Genomic DNA, 27,654 nt, shown 5'->3' with positions numbered 1-27,654 from the left:
ACTTCCCATCACCTCTAGAGTCTAGAGTTATACAATATTATGCTCTATGTAAATATCATCAATGAATCTTCAAACTTTAAACTAAATCTTCAATGTTTTTTTGCACTATAGTCTAAAAATGAATTTTTAAACCTATGATGATCTATTAGTTGGTTAACTAATATAGATCATCTCTGATTGGTCCACATGGGAGAAGCTAATACTGATGGAAGCCTAGTCAGCCGTGGCCTTCGCATCTAATGTCTATGCTATTAGGGGGATTTCCAATATAGTATCTCAATATCATGAATCTATTATATATTTGTAACAACCCTGGCTGCACCTCTTTTCACTTCAACATCAAGTCTTCATCAGATATAGATATCAACCTAGGCATACCTCTAATAAATGGCAAGTTAAAGATGGCACATTGTAACACCACGGCCGGACGGAAGGGAACCAACCGACCAAGCGGACGGAACACGGATCGGACGGACGGGAACGGAAGTATTTCAAAAATCAAGAGAAAGATTAATACAAGTTTTGTCTACCAGTAACATCTTTACCACTTTATTTGTAGTGTTAGGTTTCAAATTTAAGAATTTAACAACTTAGTAGTTATTTTAATAAAAATCTAAAAAATACTCACTATTTCAGTAAAATATATAAATAAGAAAAAATCCAAATAAGTAACAATCGGATAATTTTATCGGACGGTAATAACCGGATGAAGGGTTACCTTCCGCATCCTATTGTTCGGACGGTTCGGATCCTCTAACGGTGCGGCGCGAATTCGAGCGGTTTCGTTATCCATTTACACCCCTGTAACACCCTTACTTATAGAGTAGACAGGAGACTTAAAGACATGAAAATCCAAAGTATTTGTCAGCACTAGGGAAGGTTGTTTAACAGCTCTTCCTTCCCAATTTATGTCATGTTTCAAACTTCTCCATCTGTGTTGCTCAAGGATCTAAACAAAGCCTATTGCACCTTCTTTTGGTCAAATGGAGGTTCATCACTACATCCAACCATAGCATGGAACACCGATTGCCAAGCCAAAAGGAATGGAGGCTTAAATATAAAAAGAATGGAGAGCTTTCAAATTCTGAGCAGTCTCTCCAGGGCTGAATAATGAAGGCAAAGTACTTCCAAATAGCCCTTTTTTATCAGCCCAAGCTTCCTCAGGTGCTATTTGGGCATAATTGGTTTGCATCCTCTAAAGATCCAATTCAACAAAATGGCAATTTCCCCCAACTGCTATTGGCCCTTCACATTTCTGATTAATACATAACATTGAGATTTTTGTTTTGTCATCGTCAAGCTAATCACAAGAACGGACAGACCCATAAACCCATGGGATGGGAAGGGAGAGGTGTGAAAGTAGAAAAAAATTCAAACTACCTCCTTGGACTTGCTACCTCTATATAGGAAAATGCCACCACTGTGCCTGGACACATCTACCATAAACGTGAGATTATACATTGTCACAAACAAATTTGGTTAATCGGGAAAATGAAAAACCAAGTCACCTTGGAACTTCTATTAGAACTTGTTTCGTTTGCTCAACAAAAATAAAAATGGGATACAAAATTTCTTGGTATTCACAGTAGTTAACATCCACAATGTTGGATTAAAAGTTGGAGAAATATTCTTTCTTTCTTTTGGTATTTTTTTTTAGCCAGCAGATCCTTGACTGCTCTACTCACAGATCCCTTCTCCCTGTAATTACAAAAAATTAGATATCTAATCCAAAGAACAGGAAAACTGACGGAAAATGATTAAACAGTCAACCGTGAGGGAGGAAGAATGGAAATGATAAATAAACAAAAGATCAGAGCTCCAATGAAAGGTATGCATACCACTCAGTTTTAAGGAGTTGTCCAGAAGCTAATATACAGCATCAGTATAAAGCTATCTGTAATCAGCACCAACAGCTTCGCTTATGGACTTGAAACCATCTCTTTCTAAGCACTGTGCTAGCTCGGCCTGAGAAGAAGCAAAATGAATACATCAATCAATACCAAGCAGTTGCCAAGTAGTATCTTATGAGTTGCAGCGAATCTGGGATGGGATTTAGTTGAGATCTTTGTAGAAGTGTGATTAAGTGAATCTTTGGATATGAGTAATGATATGATCTGAATATCTACTTGTTTTCTTGTTCTTTGTATGTTTACTAATTGTATGATTTTTTTAATTAATTTCTTTGTTTCTATACTTTGGTAAGAAAATAAGTGGTGAACTCCATGGCCATCCATGATGTTTTGACATTACATTGAGTTTCTTGTAGTAAAAAGAGGAAAAAGGTCAAGGATGGGAGTTTGTTAGCACACAAACTCAAGTCATTGCAGATTTATTCGATCAAGTGTGCACATGGAAAACACCAAGTTCAAATGACAATACTGTGAAATATTGCCTTCAATGTTGCAAAAACTCAACCCTTTGTGATTCAAATGACAAAAATGACAACAATCAATGAAAAAAGGCAAACAAGTTCTTCTGTGATATAACATATATAAGTCAGCATAAGAATTAAAAAGTCAAAAAAAAATTTTAATATAAGTTAATGTTTTGGAATTTATGGATCTAGATAACCAAACAGTTTTCCAGAATGAATTCACAAATTTCATTCTACAGGTTCAGGGTAACCAAACAATTTTTCAGGATGAATCTAGAGAATTCATTCCACAGATTCAAGTAATCAAACAGTTTTTCAAGATGAATCCACAGATTCAGGTTAACCTAATCAAACAGTTTTTCAAGATGAATCCACAGATTTCATTCCACAGATTCAAGTTAACCACACAGCTAATTGTATGAACTATAACTCCATAGATTTGAAATCTCTGGATATTTGAAATCTCCAGACTCCAGTAACCAAACAGGCCCATATCCAATTGGTGAACCAATCCCATGGGCCACAAAGCCAACAGTTAGGCCGATAAGTCTCTCAAACTCAGACCTTGCTTATAATGCAAGCAATAAAGTTCTATGTATATGTAATAAGCTGTAAGAGCCCATCCTGACAATTCTGATTATTGATGTATGCTATGAGATTGCCATTGAGAGCAAACTGAGTTCTTGTACTTGTATGGATAAAGGGCTGTAGAACCTGGCTGAGAGGACCAAAATACCTTTATCCACCTACTTTCAGTTTTATTATTTCTTCCTTCCTCTTCTATATTGAATCTTACTTGTGTTGAAGATCTGAAGAGGCTTCTAGTTGTTGCCACTGGAAGAGAACATCAAACTCTACTTTAACCATCCCCTGCAAATAGGATTGTTGTGTTGCTGATGTTACTGTGCTCTCCCAGTCAAACCAGGCTACTTGAAGCAGATTCATCACTTGACTAGTAGTTTCAATACAGGGCTAGAATCAGCCCACATGGTATAGTCTTATAGGCTAAGCCTCAGCCCAAGTCCAGTCCATGTATAAACAGAAAAGTTAATAAAAGGGCTGTAGTGTGAAATAAAAAACTTCATTGTTAAAGGGGCTTTCACTTGTCAAGAGTTAGGTAGTGGTTGAATCAATGTTAGGTTTGAGTTAGTACTCTTGCTGATAAGGGTTAGCTAGTGGTTCGTTGATGTATTTAATTTCCATGTGTCATTAGAATGGCTTTATAAAAGAACACTCACGTAAGAGGGCTGAGCACCTCACTCATGAATTGAAATCAATATTTGCTTTTGCAAACCATTCTTCTCTAGAAAAACCAAGTTTTTTATCAAGGTAGATTGGTGTTTTGATCCACCTTACAGTGTGGAAGCTAGGGTGTTACTATGTTGTCCTTATTGTTTCTCATTCCCTAGTATTGTTCATTTGTTCCCTCACTTGTTTCTCATTCCCTACTATTGTTCATTTGTTCCCTCACTTTCTTCATCTCTTCACAAGTTTATTCAAGTAACTAATCTTTTGCTTTCAGTTACTAATAAGAACTGCCTATCTACTTTGACATAGTTCAAGGTCTCACGAAATCTCGGCTGAAAACTCGTTTTCTTGAGACCTAGAGACAAGATATCATGTGAAATGAGATGATCCCAGAAAGATACAAGATCTCGGTTCAAGATCTCATATCTTGCAAGATCTTGGTTCAACCCAATCCCTAAAAATACTATATCTCGATCGAGGCGAGCTGAGATATCTCAATCTTGTACTCCTCCCTTTGCTAGTCTTGGTGTCTTGGCCAAATTTTTGGCCGAAAAGTGGTCGGATCTCTACCTAAGGTGCATCAACAAGCTATTTAACTCATCTAAAACAAAAATATATTAAAAAAAATTGAAGTCAATCTTAAAGCAAGGTGAGTGTTCTTCCCAAACTTCCTTTTCTTATAAATTATATTCTACATCGATGGAGGTGGTGTTGGTGCTGGTGGAGCAGAAGTTGGAAGAGCTGCTTAGTCATTGATTTTACTCTTATACTCCCGTGGTTTTAACTTATAAGCACAACAATGTTGCAATGTGAAATTGGGAAAAACGGGACATGTTCGATGCATAGATCAAAGTCGGTTTCGAGGCTGTTTCGACCTGCCAAAAACTAAAATCTTGAGGTTTCGACCGAAATTTTGGTCGAAGCTTGGTACCTTTCGAGCAAGGTTTCAACCCTAGGTTTCGGGGCTTATATGGCCTCCATTTCATCTAATATTTTGCCTCCTACCTATTTAAAGGATAATAAACACAATGTAACTAGTAGTTTGCAAAAAAATCACTAAAAAGTTATCATTCAAATGCACTAACAAATGACTGGTTTTGAGAAGTACAAATTATATTGCCTACAAGCATAGAATCATCACTCATTAGTCATCAGCATACATGAATTTTTTTTTATAGAATGGTTACATATAAAACAAGTCAACAAAATACAATGGCCAACTAGATCAAGTGATGGCTCATTTAAGGCAAATGGGAAGCTTGGAACTGTTGGGTATGGCACATGCTTGACATTCTATGCCTGTAAAGGCCTTATACCACTTTGGGCCTCAAAGTTCCCTTTGTAGTTTGGGCTTGAGCCCATGAATAACTTTGTGGCTTAGGAGGTGTTTCAAGGCAAAGGAGTTGTGGAAATAGGGTGAAAATGGGGTAGAAATCACAAAAAACAAGAGAAATTAGCAAATATAGGTCGAGACCTAAGCTACGAAACTAGGGCAGAAAGGTCTAAACCCGTGAAATAGACAGAGGATTTTATAAGGAATAATCAACCAAAACTGGTCAAAATTCAGACCAGTTCGTGCGAAACAATGTAACAAAATGAAATCTCGCAAGTTTCATTTCGACTTTGAAAAATGCAGATATTTTGGTCAAAATTTCACCATAGTTGTCAAGGCGTTGCCGTCACCTCGGCGTTTGGGCTCCTTCAGAGCGCCTCAAATTGGCGTTGCCTTATTTTTAGGCAATAAGGCATCCGCTTTTTTTTTTTTTAAAATCACGAGAAAGATGCCTAATCGAAGGCATGTATTGAAATATTTATTAGATTCCAATTGTAAAGTATCTATTGTTTGAACCTATATGCATATGTATAATGACACTACATGTGATCAAATGTTAAAATAAAAATAAAAACAAACAAAATCGAAAGAAAAAGTTCTTGACTCAAGTCTCTCACTCTCACTCTAATCCCTAATGTCTTTCTCTCTTCCTCTCTTCTTCTCTTCTTTTCTTCTCGCGACTTTTTATTTAGGACATATTATGTGTGGTTTGTAGTATGTTGGATGACTTGAGGTAGTCTGATATTAGTTTTTTTATTATATAAGATATGATAGATTTAGAGTGAATGAGATGTACACTAAAAATTTCACTTAAAACGCCTCAAAAGCGCCTCGGAGGGTGCCTCGTCGACTCATCGCCTCAATTAGCCTAAACCGCCTTGCATCGCCTCGTCGCGTGACAACTATGAGTTTCACCCATTTCGGTGGAAATTTTTTCATGGTTTGATGTATTATTTAACTTTAAACCTTTACATTTTCATTTATATCAAGTAATGGTTGTTATTTCATGTTTTATAAGTTTGCATATTCACTCCTTTAGCACATCTATTTCAAAGTTAAGGTCAAGTTGGAATTCATACATACATTTGTTTTCTCACAAACCTAGAGCCACCACCATGTTTAGAAGGCTTAAAATAGACTAAATACCAGATTCTAGCCCAAATTGATCCCTAACACCACCAAGATGGGTGCACGAGTTGTAATTTACACTTCAACCTAGCTCATTTCTGATCTACAATTCTGGCCCTACTTTGAATTACAATTATGTCCCTCCTGTCATAATGTCATGCTAAAGTCACCATTATGATATCACTCTGGGTTTCACTTTTGTTTCACATTGGATTTTGTATCACAGTTAACCTTCCAAGTCAGAAATCATTCAAAGTGAAAAGATCTTAATTGGCTTTTATTATAACTAGTCAAGTACAGTATTATGCCACCACTACTGCTCAGTAATCTGAATTGATTGTTCTACCAGCAGAACACCTCATCTCTTTCTTCCATTCCCCAAATCTTGCTGGGTTTTCAGACCTCTCTTTCATTCAATACATCCCTTCATCAATCAGTTATTTCACACACAATCACATAGTTTCTATTCACAAGCCACCTTCATAACTGTGATTACATCATCAGAATTCAACCATAAATTGCATTGTAAGCTCACTATCAACCCTCCATGTGACCCAAATTTGGAGCCAAACTGTAGCTTCTTTGACCTCCAGCACCCTAGTTAATATTTTGATGTTTGAAGCCATATTTCTCAATTCAATCCCTGGAATCAATTGAAAACTTTCAGCAATGTGTCATCTACATCCCACCATCTCCGATCCAGGTTTGATCAAATTCTACAGGGTGCTTTGACTAGAAGCATTTCTGAATGTTGCTTTTAATTTAGTTTTGTGGCCCATTTTGGGGATAATCAATCCCAATTTTAACTTTACAATAAAATCTGGACAGCCCTTTCTAACTAGGTAAAAAAAAATTAATCCAGAAATTCATATCAACATGAACACGAGTCAATCTGGAAAATGACTTCCACCGTGAAAACTTGCAGTCAAGATTGTGGGAGAGCTCAAAATCACAACTGGACCAAATATATAAAGAGACTAGCATTTTCTCTAAAATGTAGAAATGCAATTTTATATACTTGTGCGTTTGACAAAAACCTAAAAACCAACTTATGGGTGTACCTTCATCCGGGGAATGAGAATTGGCCCTTCATAGGCAAAAGCTGTGTAAAGCTGAACAAGAGTTGCCCCAGCTCGTATCTTTTTGTATGCATCCTCACCGCTGGATCAATTGCATTTTGAACACAACCCACTCACCAGATTTAAAAACCATAAATCATCTTCACAAATAACAAAAGATGGTACTGTCACAAAGAGACTGATACTAACCTGCTAATACCCCCACAACCAACAAGGGGAATCTTTCCCTGAAAAAACAAGGAGTTGCAAATATCATCAAACAGAATGTGAAAAATGTATTCAAGAAACATTAGCCATAGATTTCGTAGCCATGAATTCAAAAGATCAAATCAAATTTTGAAATCTTGGCCAAAACAGAACAACGATTGACTCTGCTCGAATACCAAATTTTGATCGGACATTTTCAGCCAAAATTTCAGTTATTTTGGTCATCTGGGCAAAAATTCCGTGATTTTGCACCATTTTCTCTTCAGCACTCTAGCGCTACTATAAAACCAAAAAAAACATTTTAGAAAATTCCTTCTTTTACTACTTGAATCAAGAACTTGGTGGTCAACTGGGGGTGCCCACAACAACAATTGGGAGGAACATTTATAACATCTCGTGGCCAAAAAAATTCCTCAAATTTCAAATTTTACACCCATGGATTTCTTCTGATGTACTAAGATGCTTCAGGCAGGACATGAAATGACTGCCATATGTCATAGGATTCAAAGCCAAACTACAACTTAAACCTTTGGGTGTTCTTTCTACCAATCAAATGCTTCAAATATGCGTAAACATGCTCAAATAGACAGTCTCTATTAACTGCTATGTTAACAGTTTTTTTATATTGTTCTATGAGAGAGTTGTTTTTCCTCATTCTTAAGCTGCATATCTGAATGCTGTTTTTAAACTGTGTTTTAAACTACTAAATTAAGTGTAGAATAGGTCATGAAAAAGAAAGGATACTGAAGCACACAATATACAATACCAACATACTTTCCAAAGTCAAACTAACATTTGGTGTTTCTTTTTATAATAAAAAGGTTTAAATATGCTTAGACTTTCACTGGAACTGCAAACCAAGATATGACTTTGATAATCAAACTGTAACAGATTTCAGACAGTTGAAACCCAGATCAAAGTTGAAATCTAGAACCATGCATCAGGTGGATGATACCTTCGCCATTTTTTTATTTTGCTTTGTTTTTCCTATAATGTGGAGTACAAGTAGTCCAGGCATTCACATCTCCCAACCATAAAACAACAATACTCTTCTCATCAAGGCATAATTGGCAAAGCGTCGCTCAAGCGTCCAGGCGGTCCTGCCCAGTCAACTTAACCGTCGCTTTTTTTTAAGTCAATAAAGAGGTCGTTTTGTCGCTAAAAGCATCACTTAAGCATCCGAGTGGTCGCTTTGGTCGTCTAGCCACAACTATTATTGCCACTTTTATTCTGTTTTCTTCTTTGAGATTTTGAAATAATACTTCTATGGTAAACCCAATATCAGTATATCGCATCTTTGGTTACCAACAATAAACCCAATATCACATCACTATGATTCTGAAATAGCATTTCTTCTCTAAGATTCTGATATTGGGTTTTTTTTAATGTTATTTTTCCTGGTTATCAACTGGAAGTGAATGGCATAATGCCTGAGTTATTTATTCAGCAGGTGTCTGAGTTACTTTTTGTCTCCGAATAGGGTTGTTTAGTTTTTTTTATAATTTGGTTGTAAAACTTTGAAGTTTGATTTGTGACTTTGATGTTGTTATATTTGAAGTTAATGACTATGTTACATTTTCCAATCTTATATATTGAGTATATGAATGAAATCTTCATTAGGTTTGCAAAATGTTTCATACTTAAATGCTAGGAATTTTATGTAACTTCTGATATTTGGATCAAATATTAAAAAATTAACACTAAAACGCTTTGACCGCTTACTCGTCGCTTTATTGGCGCTTTGTTGCTTTTGTGCCTGGGAAGCCCTCCATCGCTTTGGTCACTTTGACAACCTTGGTTTCAGGTGTCCACAAAACTATTTAACAATGTGCTCAAGAGGCTATATATTGTTGGACCTTCACATGGAGCAGAAGTTTGAAGAAGTGCAGAGTAGATAATAAACCATGGGTACATGCAGTAATCACCCATGAAGCTGAACTTGGAAGGTGCAACCTCTCCTTCACCCTTATGTTACTTGAGGGTTCCACCTAAAGGGAAGGGCTTCACACAATTTCACATTATCATTGAATAACGATACCATCAGCTGCCAGAATTCAATCTTCCCCACAGCCCAAAATTTGAGGGTGTGAAGGATTTAATATTAGGAAGTTTTCTAGTGGCTGTTAGAAGCCAGTGACAGTAATTTCCAGCAAATTCATATCATTGGATTCTTCATCACCCAAAATCCCTGCCCACCCTGACCATCTCTGGCTCACTTTTTTTACCCCCACCCCCTTTTCTCTCTCCCACACCAAAAGTGGTTCCAGATCACCAGGGATGGCCCTTCATTCAACATAGGAGGAAATGACTAGATATTTAGGAATCAGACCCCAGATGTCATGTGTAAGTACATATTGCAACTGGCTTAAAATTGTGAAGGGACCTTGCAAGATCTTGCCGGTCAATATTAAGAAATCTGTCAACTCAAAAGAAAAAACACAATAAGCAGGGCAAGGGCAGACAAATGAGGTCAAGTAAGCAACAAGAAGTTGACAAAAAGAACCCCTCCCCTCCAAAATCCCAGAAGGAAAAGAAAGTACAACATACCCTCGTTAAAAGGTACATCTCCTTCAAGATGTTGGTGGATAGATTAAAAAGAGGCTTCCCGCTTAAGCCACCAGACTCTTCAGCCACTGGGTTCTGACTTATGGGATTAGGTCTTGAAATGGTTGTATTTGATATTATCTGAAGAAGATAGATCATTATGAACAGACAAGGACAACTAATGTTTCAGGATAAAACTTATACAAAGAAATAAACCAGGAAACAGAAGAAACTAAGAGCATACGGTTCAAGAAAAATATACATATATGTGTGTGTGTGTGTGTGTGTGTGTGTGTGTGTGTGTGTGTGTGTGTGTGTGTGTGTGTGTGTGTGTGTGTGTTTGTGTGTGTGTACACACACACATATATACCCATAAAAGGTAATACAAAGCTTTACCAAAAGACAGAATGTACTTTATACAAAGAAACTGAAAGTTATCAGTGAAAAAAGTCAAGGATTCTTTCTATGAAAATGGAAATATTTAAAAGGGGGAAATTCAAAAAAGTCAAGTAAATGTATCCTAATTCGCAATTTAAAAAATTGCAAAAAGCACCCTGTTGTTAAATTCTAGGGGTAGTTCTGTCCACTCCAGCCTCTTAAGACTGGTTTCAGTTGTGGATTATAGGGTGTTTTAAGTGTGTCATGAGTATAGGGGCAGAATTGTCATGTGTTCTACTTTAAGAAAGCTAACATTATAAAGAGAGTCCTAATAGTAGAGTTCCTAATAAACTCTGCCGCAGGTCTCCTTCAAGAGATCTGAATCCTCTTCTTCTTTTCTTCAACTTTATCTCTTCCACCTTTCTAATTGACTTGATTACAGTCCACTGATATGCTAACATGATATCAAACTCTTATAATTAGGTTCATGAATTCATCTTCCTTTTTTTCTCTTGTTATTTTCTTTCAGTTCTTCCAATGTGGTGGCAGCCACCTCCTGCTGCGAATAATATTAACTACAAATAACTCCTGCATTCATCACCAAGTGTTTCTATTTTGGTTTAGTGCTGCTGCCTCAAAGACTTTTGGATCAACCTAACATCGAGGCTCGATCTCTCAAGAATTGATCCTGTTGATTTTTTCCAGGTGCTTCTGCCGCCAGTGGTTCTCACCTGGATGCCATGCATTGTTTAGCTTGCAATATTTAATTATTCTCAAGCTGGTTATTCCTCTGAAGATAACTCAATTTTAATCCATCAAGGCTACTGCCTTGATTTTCTGTGCTGCTGCAGCAGAAACTTAGTACAGGAGATTCTGCAGAATCAACATGATCAATTACGGTTGAGTCAAGATTCAGAGTCTTCTTCAAAGATCAACACCGTCTTCAAGCTCTAGCACTCTTCTTCCACTCTCCAACAACTTCAAGAAACCACTGCAGCCTCCAAGTACAGCAAGCCCCCAACCCTCCTAGACCCATCACACCTACCCCAGCCCCCTTCCCCTACCTGCGCAAACCCTAAACCCCCCCCCCTTTGCTGTTGCACCCCTGGCAGCTCCTCCTCCAGCCCCCAACAGGCTTAAAACCCTCCCCTACCACCTGGGATCGTTCCCAGCCTGCCGCATCTCTCCCCTACCACCTGCAATCAGCCCCCAACCACAGATCCCTTCCCTTGCTTCTGCAAACCCTAAACCCCTCCCCCTTTTTTGTCGCACCGCTGGCTGCAACTCCACCAGCTCCCGACAGCCTTAAAATGCTCCCCCTACCACCTACGATCCTTTCCAGCACCCCCCCCCTCTCTCCCTTACCCTGCTGCCCCATCTTCCCCTCTCTTTCTCCGTCACAACCCTCCCCTCCCCTGTTTCTGACTTGCAGCAAATCTGAAAACAAGAAAAGAAGAAAGAGAACTCCAGATTGCCAAAGATCTTTTCCTCACTTAGAGATCAACCCATAGTTATCTCAAATCATCCCTAAAACTCTCAAAACCCAACAGCAGACTTCCCTAGGTACCTTTTGTTAGGTTTAGGTCCCCTAATCACCCCTCACTACTCTGTTAAAATCTTAAATGCATCCCACATTTCTTTGTTAACCAAATTCTCCAACCCACTTAGGTTTGTTAAACAAAATCCCTACACCTTCCCGTAATAACTTTAGGAACATCCTTGGTACCTTAGATCATCCCATTGACTTTTGGAGACTAGTTGCTGGAAAATTTTGGGCAAACCCTTAATTTTTGGGAATCCTTTCCAAGAACCCTAACCCTAAAATTGGGTTTCCAGGGAAGAAAGGGGTTTCTCATTCCACATTTGTTGCTCAATCCTTTTTCACTCTTTTTGTGATTTAAACCTCAGTTTCCATATGCAGTTCATATCAATCTCAAGGTCAAGCCTAGGTTTCCTTTGCTACGCTCACAGATTTCTTCAGGTACACGACATGGGTCATGGCTTCAGCGGTAAGAATTGGATCAGGCGTATTCATCGATACAAGCACCGCTATTTTGAACCATTGCCTCCTTATCATCACTAACATTACATAACATCAATGAAACTTAACTCCTGTTGTCATATCCTCAAGTTTATTCAACAAATTTCCAAAAAAATTACAGGCTTCGGAACTTTTTTTGCTTCTTCCTGGTTCTAGTTTCTATGCCCAATTTCATAATTAGTAAAAATTACAAAGAAAGTATGGATTTGGAATTTGGAAACAGTGGTATGGACCTAATCCCATAAGACTATAGAATGAGGATTAAGAATCACATGGTCGATCTGAAGCTAATAACCTGAAGCAGTGAAACTTCAAATCAAGCATCAGAAGCACTTTGATCTGAACATTCTGAATAGCACTTCAAAATATTTGTCTCCTAAAAGGGACGCAGAGGTGTTTTATATGCTCTTAGCGTAACATCTATTGAAAATTTTCTTTTCTTTCTTTGCTGTAACAGTTATTATTAGCCCAACTTGTGGTTCTGTCATCTTATATTCCTAATGCTGTAATAGCATTACACAAAGTTGGTAGTGGTTAAGTCCCGGTGAGAGTAGCAGACCCTGGATTTTGTTTTCAAGGAAGGGATATTGGGTTTGCAGTAAAACTCCAACAATAGCAAGAGATAAAGAGAAAATCTGGTTCTATTCCTAAAATTAACATTTTCTTCCTTACAACTGGCTATTGTAAGTACATAGTCACACTAGGAATTTCATTCCGTTAGCATCTTCTCAATTTGCAGATATCTCTTCTAGAGAAAATGCTTACTGGGAGATGAAAACATATGATGGAGAAGAAAAGAGATAAAAATTTGAAAATGATACTGCTGCTGGAACAAGGCTGCCTCTGTTTCAAGTGTTTTTTTTTTTTTTAACCTCACTAGGCCATGAATTTAGGTTTCTGTACTATCAGAAATATCATCCAATTTCCTTGGGATGTTAGACTGCCAACAAGAAACCCTAAGTGGGGCCCCCTGGATGGCTCCAAGAAGCCCCCTTGATCTGGGTGAATCCCCTAGTAGGGGTATTTAGGGTATTTTAGCCCTCTTGTGAGTGCTGGAATTATTTCTAGCTCTACTTCTAGAGTTTGAGTTGTTTTTATTTCTTAAATTGAATTTGTTTTAAGTCATTAGGCTAGCACATGTCAATTAGAATTCTACTCAATTTAGCATATGCTAATTAGAGTTTAAAGTCACTTAAAGTTCATGTGTTTAATTCATGTGGTGGGATCCTAATCTATAAGGGAATCCCACCTAGAGTTAGGGTCTTTCATTATTTAGATTCCAAATCAAGGGTTTTGGTCAAGTGGTGGGATCCTTGTCTATTAAGGATTCCCAATAGTGTCAAAGTTAAAATAAAGGCCATAAATAGCCAAGTCTTCTTTGGAATTCTTTGATTTTGATTGAATAAAATTAAGAGTCTTTGTGGAACACAAGGCCGTGGTTCTCTTTGGGAGGGCCACAGCGGATTTTGAAGAGCTTTTTTCATCTACAACCAGCAGCTAAATTCCTTCACAGCAGCAATTGAGAATCTCCAAAAGCTCCTACCAAGTATCCCCCCCCCCAACAACAACCCCTTTTTTCCCTGCCCACACAAGCATCCCCTACCACTGTTTTTCATCTCCAGCACCTTCGCTGCCCCTACCCTGTCCTGCGCACCTCTGAATCCCCCTGCTGCTGCAACACTGCAGCAGCCCCCCAACCCACCCCACAAGTCCACAACTCTTCCCAGCCCTTTCCCCACTTCCACACCCGCAGGTCTCCCCACCCCTTCTTCTCCCCCACGGCAGCCCTAGGATCCTACCCCCTGCAACCCCTATCCCCAGCACCTTAACCCCCCCTTTCTGCTTCCAATAGGATCACACCACTCCCTAGAAGACAGTCCTACCGTTATTCCCTCAATTCAACCCTGTTTCCCTAGCTTTAAGAAAATTCTGCACTCCATCTTCTTCATCTAATTTCTGCAACTTTTCTCAAAAGTTCTATAAACCTAAAGCTTATGCAATTTGGACCTTCCCCAAGTCCAAGAATCATTAAAAACAAGTTCTGAAATTGCAGAAATGGCAAGGGGAGACCCTGTCCAACCCTAGTCAAACCCCCCCCCCCAAAAAAAAACCCTAGTTTTTGAATTTTAGTTATGTTAAGGTCTGAGTTCAGCATTACAGCAGGGTTTCTAGGGCCATAGAACAACATCCTGAACATTCTAGAATAAGCCTTCCTCTTTGCTGGAATTCTTGGGAAACCCTTTGATTTAGGAAAATTCCAATACTACCCTTAACCCTATATCTGGGTTTAAATCAATAATACTGCCAACTTAGTGACATACGATAATGAAGAACAGAGTAAAGCACCCACTATAGTATCTTTTAACTCAAATCTGAGGAGGTTAATGACTTAACATTCTGGTCAATAAAATTTTACCAATCCATCCAAGCGGAGAGTAAGAGCAACCTGTAACAATGAAAAACAAAAACAAAAACAAAACATGAGACACTTTAGATGGAATCAACAGGTCAATGGTAAATAAAATAACTTATAAAGTAAAACATCTACATACAGCCGCAATGTCTTCAAGGTCTTCTTTAGATAAGTCTGGAGCAATTTTCACAAGCAATGGTGGAGGGCCCTCTTCACCCCATTGCATCTCATCACGAGCAGCTTGTACCTTCAGAACAAAACAAGGGAGCAGTTGGTCTTTCTGTTGTTAGGGGTAATCAATAGCTAAATATGTTCATGGAGATACAAACCTTCTTAACAAGGTCCTTTAATTGTTTTCTTCCCTGAAGTTTACGCAGTCCTGGAGTGTTTGGTGATGAAACATTTATAACCTGCACAGCAATACTACTAGTTTATATGGGCTAAATTCAATGAATTCCCAAGAAAGTATGAAAAGTTGAGTGACTTGATTAGCATGGGACTTGATATTATAAAAACTATAATGTGAATCTTTTTCATAAAGATTAATAGAGCATTAATGTATTCTTTCAGTATTTTAAACATTTAAGTCTTCCAACCAAAAGATAACATACTTCGTCAAGTGTCTAAGTTAGATAAAAGCCATGGCACCATAAAACAAAAAGGAAAGAACATACCAAATAATCAGCATACTGGGACAAAGTATGAACGCCTTGAACATAGTCAGCAGCGGCATCTTCACTTGTCTTATTCTTGCCAAGATTAACCCCAAGAATTCCAGGCCCTGCCTTTCCTCCAGATTGAACTTCATCATTGGAGGAGGTCGAAGTGCTTGATATTTCAGCCAGCTTTCTCTTACCATGCTGAGCACCCAAATGTTTTGCAACAGCCACAATTCCTTCACTATTAAAGCCACATCGGTTTATAATAGCACTGCCAAAAAAACCAAGCAGCTCCACAAATCATTACAAAAAAAAGGAATATGAACAAGGCCAACACAATTGCCAATCTCTTCTTGTTGATAGTGAAACTCGGACTCCACAAGAGTAAGCAATTTCAACTTAGGTTATTTACTCAATGGAAAAGGCTAGGATGCAATATGCAGGCTTACCCCTCCTCTCGCAATCTGAAGATACGAGGCTTTGGATTACCCTCCTGTGGAACAGAAGTCACTGAACCCACCTCCACAAACCCAAAACCTAACCCTAACAGTCCTTCTACAGCCTCAGCATTTTTATCAAAACCAGCAGCAAGACCTATTGGATTTGAAAATTTGCGTCCCCAAACTTCCAGCCCCAATATCAATGGATCTGGCCTTTTCTCCTTTGGAACCAAACCACGGGCAGCAGCAGAGACTGCCAGTCGATGAGCAACTTCTGGATCCAGAAAGGCAAATAATGGATTCACAAGTTTTGTAGCTGAAAATAGCCAACCACTGCAGAATGTAAATTTAAGAAATGTCCATTAACCAGAAAAATACAGCATATATAAGTAGAATAGAGCAAGCTAATCCTATAGGCATGAATATAGCATGAAGATAACAGATCATCAGTATTTTAAAACTGAAGAAACTTTTCCCTATCAACTCAATAGAGGAGTTCCAACATAACCCATTAACCATGTGAAACAGAAGTTTCTCAGTTTGCTGCAAAGTTTACACAAGCACCTGTGCACAGACAGACATGCAGTGATGTAGATGGTGAGCTGTTTGGCAAGAAATATAACAGAAAAATTAAGAACAGAGATGGTTCACTTTTGAACCAACCCCTTGGGCCATAGGGCCATAGGGCCATAGGGCCAAGTAGTTGCATACCTGGGCTTCAAGAAGAGCCAAAACACTGTTCACGTGTACACTAATGTGAACAGTGACACAGCTTCGTTTGTGATCTTAATGAGAATACTATTAAGGGAAAATTTCAGGGACACCCAAAAACAAAAAATGAAAATCAAAGACACCCCCAAAAAGATACCAAATTGGCAGAGACACCCCAAAATGTCTCTTAAACTGGCAACTGCCCTGTTTTCCGTTAGAATGGTAAATTGAAAAGAGGATAAGAAAATATATCCTTAGTAATATTTCAATACTAAAAATTAAAATTATGATTTTACTCTATTCTATATATTATACTTAGAAACAGCAATATACTCTTTTCTTTTTTCTTTCCCATCAAAATTTAGGATTTTTATGGTGTACATTTCTGGTATCATCCATTTCCATCCACTACTTAACAGAAGCATAACACATGTCCACTTAAAAGATCCAATGGTTGAAATCAATCCAATATAAAAAAAATGTTTTTAACCACAATATCTTTTCTCTCTCCTCTTTCCCTCTTCCTCGTTCGTCATTGCTCCTTCTGCAAACCAAACAACAGGGAAGCATCGGCGAAGTTCAAATCCTCCTAACTGCCCCAGCTCTGTGAGAATACAAACGTGTCTTCTTCTGTTATTTTGGGGTTTCTCATCTACGAATCAAAAACTGGTTTAATTTCCTCTGATTGAACACAAATAATCTCCTCTTTCCAGTTAAAAAAATACTCAAAATCAACCCTGGCCTATGATAGGCCGCCTATCACATTGAAGATTTAGTTGAAATTTACAGCCAGGAAGAAGGGTCTGAGGATTCTTACCATGCAGCTAAGGATTTGTCAACAAAAATGAAACAAGTTTCTCTGGAATAAAAAAGTTTTTTAGCAGATGCTGGTTAAGAGAAATTGTTCATTGCAACCAAATGATGCCCCCAAAAATCACGCTTCTGAGTTTCGTATAGGTAATGAAGTGGGTGCTTATGATAATGATGGGTGGTGGGTAGTGAAGATCACAAGAATAGATGAACTATAGTATTATCAACAGTTTCATAGCTGTGAAACAGGTGAAGGAACTGGAGTTGCAGAGGCAGTTTTGTGTAGGTAATGAAGGGGGTATTGATGACCTTTTTTTATTTCTTTGGGGGGGGGAGGTAAAAGGAAGAAGATGGATGACCGGTATCTATTAATTGGGATTTATTGAATTAGGATTTCATTCCACTAGGGGCAGCATCGTAAAATTATAAAAAATTAGAGGAAAGTAGTTAAGGGTAATATTATAAAGTCACTAGTCATTAAGGTCAATTTAGGAATTATGAATTATCTAACCTGACTTAAACTGGTAATGAAGTGTACCATTGTTCCATTTTAAGAGACATTTTGGGGTCTCTCTGCCAATTTAATATATTTTTGGGGTGTCTGTGATTTTAACTATTTATTTTGGGGTGTCCCTGAAATTTTCCCTATTATGCAAGATTAGATGAGACCCACTTGCATCTACAGCTTTGGAAGATTTGAAGACCTCATTAGATTTTATTTAGTTTCTATTTACTTGTTTCCTACATTGTAAAAGTTAGTTGTATTTTAGGATTCAAGCATGTGGGTGATTATAAAGCCTAGATCCTAACTTTCTTCATTATAGAAAAAAAAAATTCCTCAAAATATGCCAATGGAGGAGTAGTAGGATGGTTAGGAACCTAACTTCTAAGTGGAGAGGTCATGGGTTCAACTCCTACCGGCGGCATGTAATATCCCTATCCCTATATATAAAAAGCGCATTTGTACCCAAAAAAAAATTTCCTCAAAATATTAGCTAGGTCAACAAAATATTCTCAGCCCATAGATTAAATATTTTGTGTAACTTGGAGAGCAAGTAATAGCACTCTATAAATTTATAATAGGCTGTTCTCACCCCCCACAGATTCTTATGAACTTACTAATGAAGCTTTACTTTGAATTTATTATCATGTCTTTTTGCTTGAGTGATAAGACGGGTAAAACCCTTGCTGCTGAAGCTAAATACTGAGAGCTGAAGCACCTTTATCCTTTTTCTTTTCTTCTCTTGTTCAAGCTTGTGTTGAAGTTGCTGCTGTACCGAACTAATGTTGTCCCTCATTCAAATTCTGATCTCATCTCTACAATTTGATTTGGCCAGATCAATTAGACTAATAATTCTGTCTTAGTTCTGAATTTTCTGGTTTGTGGGTTTAATTGGCTAAGTCAGCCTTGATCTTAGGCTTACATTATTTGGTATCAGAGCCAGATTCCAGGAGGTAGTTCTAACTTCTAACAACTCTAACCATGCTCCAATTTGTATCAATGATCTATTTCAAGCTCTACAAAGGATGATGGACAGATTTGACATCATGGAGAGAGAGAGAGAGAGAGAGAGAGAGAGAGAGATGCAAAAATTCAATAAGTACAAGGTAAGCTACTATAGAGAGACCTCCAACTTGTTAACAACATCATCTCCCGGTTCCTCAAAGGGTCCAAATGCAACATAAAGAACACAATGACAACTTTGGTGGGGGGCAATAAGATGTTAAACACAAAATTAAGATGGAATTGAAGGATTATATGGGAAATCTAATCCCGTTCTTTTCTATGACTGGTTGTGCACCTTTGACAGCTATTTTGATTGGTTCTCCTTGACAAAGGACCGAAATTTAAAGCTGACTCATGCTAGGTTGACCAGACCAGCAAGGGAGTGGTGGTGAAATTATGAGTCAAAGGTGCATCGCCTACATAAAGAGCCAACCACATGGTCCACATCGGAAGAGATGAAAGACCTTCTTAAGGCAAAGTTCCTTCCTTCTACCTTCTGTAGGAGGCTACGTGATCACCTTAACACCATTCGCCAAGGCACTATATCCGTTGAAGAGTACATGGAAAAATTTAATAACCTAATTTCACATATTGAGGTACATGAAGATGATGAACAGCTCCTCTCATGCTTCAAGTAGATTCATGGCAAGATGGGAGTAGTACCCATTATTGACCTCAACGATAGCTTTTAAAAGGCCCTTGAAGCTGAATATTTATTGAAGGCAGCCCCTAGACATTACAAGTCGCTGAAGCCATGGAAGACAAACCCGAAGTGTTGCTTTGTGGACCACAACTTGGTGATGAATGGGGTATCAACACTAATCAAGGAGGAGAAGAAGCAGATGATACATGGTATGAAGGCTAGGAAGAAGATACTTAGGAGGTCAATTGGTGACCAAAATTCTGTTGGCTGAAAAAAAAGATGAGGATTGGATACGACATTGTATTTTTTATGCACTCATGGAAGCAGACCAGCCCCAGCCCAAGTGATTGTTAACAGTGGCAATTGTGTCAATGTCGTATCATAAGCTTTTGTGGTTGATTAGTAACTTTAGGTGGAGTCTCACCCACAACCTTACAGTGTCTTTGACTCTTTGTTAAATAATGGACACTTTGGTCCCCTTGAAAGTTTCAGACTACGAGGAAAATGTTTGGTGTGCTGTTATCCCTATGAGGCTCACCGATGTGTTACTTGTATGCCCTTGTTGACAACAGTGTCCTTAAGAATCAAAGCATCTTAACTTTCAAAGTGAAGTCATTGGTGTTGAATCCCCTCAATGTACCCCTACTGAAGCATAAGTTGAAGGCAGCCCAAGCAAAAACGCAGTAAATATTGAAGTCTATTACCAAGCAGCCAAAGGTTGAGAGCAACAAAGAGGTGGGATTTCCTGATGTAACCAAGGAGGCTGGAGTACTTATGGTTTCATATTTTTACTCACCGCAATATTTCTAGGGTTTGGAGATGGATTGGGAAGGTTTTAGGGTTTTAATAATCTCCAGATGGGTTGTCTAAGGTTTAGGGTAAATTTGGATTAACAGAAACCTAGGAGGGTTAAGAAGAAAATAAAGTTAGTGTTTTAACAAATTGGAAATGGGACTTGGGGCTATGGGAAGCATACCGCAAGAGGGGGTTAGGAGTCTTACTCAATCTTGCTCACCTTCCTTCTTTAGTTTTCTTTTTCTTCTTTTCTCCTTCTTTCTTCTTTTTTCTCTTATCTTTTCTTTCTTCTTTCTTGGTTGCGCAAGATGGGGGGAGAAGGCGCTGGGATTGCTGGCCAAAGGTTTTGGGTAGCCTAAAAGAGGACTAGCAGTGGACTGGGGATCGGAACAGCAGGTTCTTGGAGGTTTCTCAATTAGAAATTGAAGAAAAGAGTTGCTGCAGGGTAAAAGGGAGATGAGGAGAAAGAAGGGGTTAGTGGCTGTGGAGTCTGAGTAGGAGTCCAAAGATGTTCTAGAATTCGGTCCCCTACACTGGAGTCTTATTTGGAGTCTTTATATAATGGCTACAAATTCAAGGCCTACAGCTGTAACAAATCAGTTTTGATCAATGAAAATAATAACGAATTTACAGCCAAGGATGTTTAAGTAGGGTCCTTTCGAGGACCCCGGGTTGTCTAGAAACTCTCTTTGAAGCCTGCGATCTATCCAGCAATTCCAGCAAGTACTCAAAAATTACCTAAAACCTATTTAATATTCCCACCGATACTAACATTACATTCAATAAACATTTTAATTGATGTGCCCCGCAAAACAATATCACGTGATGGACCATAGGACATGTATCTTGATTCTTGAGTGTTGCCAATCCCAATCCATCGAACATGTCTTTAATCAGATCTCATATGATCATAATTAAACGTCCAAAAAAGTTGAATGACATAACACTTAAAATACTACTATAAAAAGTTGGATAAACAACAACAACAACAACAACAACAATAAGCCTTGTCCCAACTAAATGGGTCGGCTACATGGATTCTTGCCCTCCAATCAGTTATGTTCGAGGCCATGCTAGATACGAGGCCTAAGCTATACATATCCTTTCTCACCACTTCTCCTAAGGTTATCTTAGGTCTACCCCTAGCTCTTCTAGTTCCTTCAATATGGATTATATCACTTCTCCGTACAGGAGCATTTATAGGTCTCCGTTGAACGTGGCCGTGCCACCTCAAACGACTTTCTCTAAGCTTATCACTTATGGATAAATTATTATTTATTTTTGTAAACCATTTACACATCACTTGATCCAAGTTTGATAAGTTTGGACAGCCTAATTTCTCTCCTCTCCTATATTCTCTTCTTTATTCCCCTTTTTTTCCCCATTGTACACTGCTAAAACAGTGAATCCAAAAAGTACCTTTTCTAAGAATTGTAACCTGAGTCTGTCGCAGCAAATCTAATTGATTGCTAGTCAGGGATTAGGATTAGGCCAGCTGCATCACTCTGCACATTCAATCAGGCAAAGGGCAGCTAAAGAATAGAAGGGAACCATATCACCATCCTGGCCACACAAACACTATAATCCCTCAAGCAAAATTTCAGTTATTACTCCACCTCAAGCAGTGCATTTTCTATCGATGAAATTTTTAAAGAAATCTTTTAATGGCATTCCACCAGTAAGAACAGATGTTTAATTGATAGGCTGTATCACCACCATCAGGTCCATCCAACTATTCAATTTCCTTATCAAATTCAACCTAAAGGAGGGAAAAAGGTGTGTACTGTGGCCACTACCCAGGAACCACTAACCAAGCTAGTTAGTTACAGAGTTGAAATTAAAATGATAGTTTGTTTCTTACACTTCAACTTCATAGTGCCCTTAGAAAATAAAGATCCCAAGTAACTCATCAGTAGGTGAAATAACAGAAGAAGTATGACTCAAAGATGTTGACAAGATTCTTAAGAGTTTGTGATCCCTTCAATACAAAACTGAATCACGAACAACAACTGCACCATTTAAGTAATCTATCAAATACACAGAAAGAACCACTCAGAACCTCCTACCATCTGGTAGCACCAACCACTAATACTCAGTTTAACCTATTAACAATCTCAAAACTTAGAAAGACAACAGTCCATCAAACAAAATTGATAACAAAGCCAAGGACTTCTATTCATGATCATACATCCACTAGCAGCATCAAAACAAAAGATAAATAAGTAAGTGTGACATGAAAACAACTGCATAATTATGGAAAATTGAATGGTGTACCAGAAAGTTGCTTCATCTGCAGTACTCACATAAGCTCCCCCAGCAATCAATAGGCCAATTGTGGCCCCAGTCAATAACCTCCCCTAAAAACCAAAGCATATTAGGAAATTGAAATTCAGAATTAAAATTAGCCAACATCAAATGCCTTCAAAAGAAACTTATACAAAGAAGAAAAGATATCCACCATAATTTAGCCAAGTTGGCAATGCAACCAGTAACTTCTTAGTAAATAACATATAAATGCTCAAGAAAGCAACACAAGCATACAAAAAAGGCTTTTGACAGAACAAGCAACGTAGAAAATAGAGCCTGAAGACAAAGCAGTAGGAACCGCAAAGGCTATCCCGAGGAAAAGATCCTTATCTCGTCTAGTGTTAATATGTAGTTTTTTCCCTTCTCTTTTGGTATGTTGGATATTAGTTGACGGATACACGGACAGAACCCAAACTTGAAAATTCATTCTATTATTCATATTTTTCTTCTTTCCAGAACTAGTCAAACAAAGCTTTTGCATTCTTTAGCGAAGGAATCAGAGATAACAAGAGGAAGAGGAAAAATAAACTTAGGCTTTAGTTATACTTTCTTAGAAGACTGAGGGATCTTTGGAGCAGTCGCAGCAACTGAACTCCAATGTCTGGACCCAGCAAAAGCTTTAAAATTCGTTTTCCTGTACAAAGCCTCCCTGAAAAAATTCCTGGAAGCCCTTGCGGCCATGGAAGCACCGCCTTCTCTGAAATCAGTTATCTGATAACCAAAGAAAAACAATATGTGAGCTTAAACTGATAATGAATGAGAAAAAAAAAAAAAAAAAAAAAGTTTTCAGATTTTCTGTTTAACGCACAAATATGAACATAAAGAGAAATCGGAATAAACGGGGCAAGGCTTGGAAAAGATGAAATTTTGGATTCATCCACTAACTACTCATCTTCCCCAATCACATGAACGCAACGAGGAATGAATGGAAAAGTTAAAAGAAGAAAAGTAACCCTCAACAAAGATATATTCCCTCCAAAAACAATGTCTATTACGCTTCAATTGGACAGAATCAGAGAAACCGAACAATATCTGAAGATTAAATGCAGATGAAGAATGTTGAACCAACAGCATAAAGCTGGTTGTCGATGATCGTTCATCAAGAAGAGTCTGTTGAGGAGTTGATGTTGGAATCTCACTGCCTTGTATAATAGCTGTAAGCCTATGAGACGTTTTGGGTTTTAGAGTCTTAGGGGTTGTATGGCAATGATTCTATGCCAAATTTCCCAATTCAGCACAAAATGCACTTTTTATGCTTCTGTGCAGAATTGGGCAAATTAGGCATAGAATCTGTACTGAAATCTTGTATGGTTGGGCACAGACGGGCACGTTACTCTGGCAAAATTGGCACAGAGTCTTGTATGGTATGTACAAAATTTGGATACAAAATGAGCACTTTTTAATTTTTTAATAAAATATTAAAAAAGGTAAATACACATCAGTTGATACACAGTTGCTCACATAAAATCAGGTGAGATTATAATGTTTCAAGTGATTAGTGGCAGTGTGGTCCACTAAAATTGAGCAATCTAAACTTCAAGGATCATTTAGGAGACCAACCAAAAGACCAAGGTGGAGAAGAACAAGAAAATGTAAAACACAAATCCAAAATGTCAACTTCACAGATTATTTGAACTCTATTGAACTTACAGCACAACCACATGATTCAGATATAATGTAAAATGTTCATCCTAGGCAGTAGGGCAACCTTGCAACATAAATTTAGTGAGGATCTATTCTGTGATTTCTGTTAACTGATTGTATGCCAAGAGCTACACTGAAAAAGACATTTAATTTTCAGAATTCTCCCCTTCTTCAGAGCTATAGAGTAATCCATGTTCTGACCAAATATGATCACTAGCAGAGTAACACTATAACGGTGCACCTAATTGAGGTGGAACAGCTAAACAGCATCTATACTTGGCATCTCTCTTTGCCAAGGGAAACCATACTCAGACTAAGTAGCTTTGAATGCAGTTAAACATCACAAATTCTGCACGGAAATTCTCACTTTGCATGATTTCCTTTCTTTTTTTTTTTCTGGGTTGGGTGGGGTCAAGAAAACTAGTTACCAGATGGGTTGATTCTCTGCATGAACAAATTCATGTTTTCTACTCCCCCCCCCCCCCCCCCAAAAAAAAAAAATGTAGACATGATAGCTGACCCCCTCAGTTCAGGTTGTCTTCCTTTTTACATATCTTCATTCTACAACAAAACTGATGATCATATGGTATATATTCAAACCACTCATGAATTGACCACACATTTTACAAAGCCATGTTCTTCAAATAATAAATAAGTGTTGCACAATGTTTACAGGGGAAAGAAAGAGTACAGAGTTCTTTCATTGATGTCTGCCTAGTACAGCCAGCAAGAAGAATGAAAATGACAATGATCTCAATGCGATATAGTTCTGACAGATGTCATTTATGCATTCAACCAACAAGGTTTTTTCCTGTAGGTTTTTTCCTACTCTATTGAGAAAAAGAAAGGATTGGCTTAAAAAATAAGTGATGTGCATCATTGACAGCCAGAAAATACTTACAAATCAAGAAACGTCAGATACTGGATTCCAAACTTATTGTGATGCAATTCTATGTTGAATAATATTTGATAGAGCAGACCAACTTCTCTATGTTGACAGCAGGTGACGGTGGGGAGAAAAGAGTAACACAATGAAGCTGTTCCATTCCTCATTTTCATACACATTGGTATGTAATACAGATTTTAAAAAACTTGAATTACAATTATATACATTTAGGGGAACTTTTACATTTGTTAAAGTGTCTAGAATCTAATGTCAATTGTTAAATGCAGGTCTTTGAATGGCAATGTTCAGTCTAGGTAAAAAGTAAACAAAAAAATTCTTATTGAATTTTTTTTAGTCTACAAATTTTGAACATAATAGTTTCAATCAGTTTCTCAAACTTCAGGTCTTTTCATGGCATTGCAACCTAAGATCATAGCCTGTGGGAACAGATTAGCAGCTTATATAAAACTGTGATTTTAGAAAACCACAACTAATGTTCAGATGACTAATCAGATTGGTTGTTGTGGTTGTGTAATCCAAGCAGCGGCTTGGAAGTGTTTGTAAGTTCACATGCTCTTGGTGAAGCACAATTATACTTCATCACCCAAGATTTTCTTCACACATGGATAGGAAGAGAATTTAGTCTACCATTTTTGGTTTGTGATCACAAAAGGATCACTTTGAATAGAGACAGCAACTCTTCCAAAAGTGAATGCCATCAGATATCTAATATAAAGCCATGAAAAAGTGTTCATTAAAGAGGGGAAAGGGAACATCAGTTGTCTGCCATTCAAACTTTATCCTGTTTTCCTCGTCACTAACCCATTCAAACTGAAAAGAAGCATGCAAACCAAGCCCACAAACGGAAACCACGCATATTTCAAGTTATTACCATTATTTTCTTTGATAATTTCATAGCTTTTCATTCAGCTACATGACAGACCCCATGCATACATGAAACCAGATTTGAATAAAAAACATTTGAAGGACCTTTGTTAGTTAATTTAGTAATGATACATAGGAAATATTCCACATTCATAAAGGTCCAGAAATTTTACATTCTGTAGCTTGGAGAAAATTAAGGTCTAGCGGATGCCAATAACAAGCATTTCATCTTCATCAAGTTCTTCTCTCCAAACAGCTCTACTTCTACAACTGCTGAAGAATTTAACACAGACGATTGGAAGTCCCTTTAGAGGAAGATGGGATTTTGGGAGATAGAATAATAAGAAGTTCCAATGATAACCTGTAGATGCGAGCAAGAAAGTACAGATTTTTTTCCCAGATAAATCAACGAACTTCGACAAGAAAACCAAAATCTGGAAAGGCATTATATCGTTAGGAATCCAGAATCCCACCAAACAATCTCAACTTGGTGAACAAGACCCACCGATGGTAATATTTGATTTCCCTATGACTTTAGTGAGAAACAGAACTAAGAAACAACAGTCGTATAACGCAAGTCTGATTACCTTCATAGCCAAAGCCAACCTGATAAGCAGTGCCAACAAATTACACAATCCTTTTGAAAAAACCCAAAATGAGTTTAGGAGAATGATTTGTAAACAACACATTTTCAATGATAAAAAATCTGAAGAAAATCCCCAACAGCTCTGAACGCAGGACTAATAAAAGCAGCAACTACCCAAAATATGCATAAGGAAGTGGAAAATACCTCGAATCAGAAGCAATTGAACGAAGAAGTGGGTTGCAGACACACACGGCTTCGGTTGAAGAGAGATCGATTGCAGAGACAGGGCTTCGGCTTCTGGAAGAGAGATCGGTTGCAGAGACCTTGCCTCGAGCCCTTAGGCTTGCTTAGGGCTTCAGAGAGACGAGAGACACTACAGAGACTAGAGAGACGAGATAGTCTCAACTCTCAAGAGACCAGAAAGAGTCGTGAGAGTTGAGAGAGACGAGAGACACCAGAGAGTCGAGAGAGACGATTTGCAGCTTTTGAAATTAGGGTTGTATAATTACATAGCTAACCCTGATCACCGTCGCCTTCACACACCGTGCCCGCTTTTTCACCAAAAGTGATTCTCTATCTTAGAGATTTTTATCGGCGCAGAAATTGTGTGACAAACCCTCAAAATTCAACACATTTTTGTTGGACCAATTTACCATACAAGATTCTGGTGACTTCTGTGTTAAAATAGGGATAATTTTCATCTGGACCCCCTGAGGTTTGGTCCATATCATTTTTAATTCAAATAAATGGACACTTTGCATCTGCCTCCTTTGAAGTATCAAATAAGATCAATTAAGGACAAATTATGATTTTTATGACCAAAATACCCTTACTCTATTCTATCCTAGATTTACATCATATCTTCGCAATTAAATTCGACGGTAAAAATCAAAAGACCGAGAGTATTTACACCATTAAAGACGATACCTCAAATTTCATAACTTGGTTTCTATTAAACCAATCTGCCGCACATACTCCATAACCCTCTATAACCAGAAGAAAAAATAAGAATGCGAAAGATGAAGAATCTGTTAGT

At 38.0% G+C, this 27,654-nt stretch overlaps 1 protein-coding gene across 3 annotated transcripts; it reads right to left on the bottom strand.

The window, feature by feature from the left end:
- Positions 1–1,088: 1,088 nt before the first annotated feature.
- Positions 1,089–27,187, bottom strand: LOC149019521 (dihydroorotate dehydrogenase (quinone), mitochondrial-like). 3 transcript variants are annotated; one of them, XM_089153518.1, is made up of 13 exons: positions 26,823–27,187; positions 23,164–23,328; positions 22,585–22,667; positions 15,854–16,177; positions 15,420–15,675; positions 15,075–15,155; positions 14,885–14,992; positions 14,749–14,778; positions 9,917–10,054; positions 7,352–7,389; positions 7,145–7,244; positions 1,839–1,965; positions 1,090–1,698 (listed from the first exon to the last, which is right to left on the bottom strand). In XM_089153518.1, the coding sequence occupies exons 2-12, from the start codon at positions 23,296–23,298 to the stop codon at positions 1,891–1,893; spliced, it is 1,368 nt and encodes a 455-aa protein (XP_089009644.1). In that variant the 5' UTR covers positions 23,299–23,328; positions 26,823–27,187; the 3' UTR covers positions 1,090–1,698; positions 1,839–1,890. The 3 variants fall into 3 exon arrangements, with proteins under 3 accessions (XP_089009646.1, XP_089009644.1, XP_089009645.1); XM_089153520.1 differs by lacking the exon at positions 26,823–27,187 and having other exon boundaries at positions 1,089–1,698; positions 15,854–16,160; positions 23,164–23,253; XM_089153519.1 differs by lacking the exons at positions 1,090–1,698; positions 1,839–1,965 and adding an exon at positions 9,092–9,785 and having other exon boundaries at positions 7,196–7,244.
- Between the last annotated feature and the right edge of the window lie 467 nt (positions 27,188–27,654).

This window comes from Hakea prostrata, chromosome 4 (assembly GCF_041222555.1).
Source record: "Hakea prostrata isolate BN-2017 chromosome 4, UWA_Hpros_2, whole genome shotgun sequence".
Taxonomy (NCBI): Eukaryota; Viridiplantae; Streptophyta; class Magnoliopsida; order Proteales; family Proteaceae; genus Hakea; species Hakea prostrata.
Note: the sequence above shows the minus strand (reverse complement) of the source record. Positions and strands in the feature narration are given on the sequence as shown.

Bases quoted from the DNA above. Each gene is read 5' to 3' on its own strand.
- LOC149019521 (XM_089153518.1), bottom strand. From the start codon at position 23,298: ATGGCCGCAAGGGCTTCCAGGAATTTTTTCAGGGAGGCTTTGTACAGG. The intron at 16,178-22,584 runs GTACACCATTCA...TACATTCTGCAG, and splicing joins GCAGATGAAGCAACTTTCTG to TGGTTGGCTATTTTCAGCTA. The intron at 1,966-7,144 runs GTACACCCATAA...GCTTCTTCTCAG, and splicing joins TTCTCATTCCCCGGATGAAG to GCCGAGCTAGCACAGTGCTT.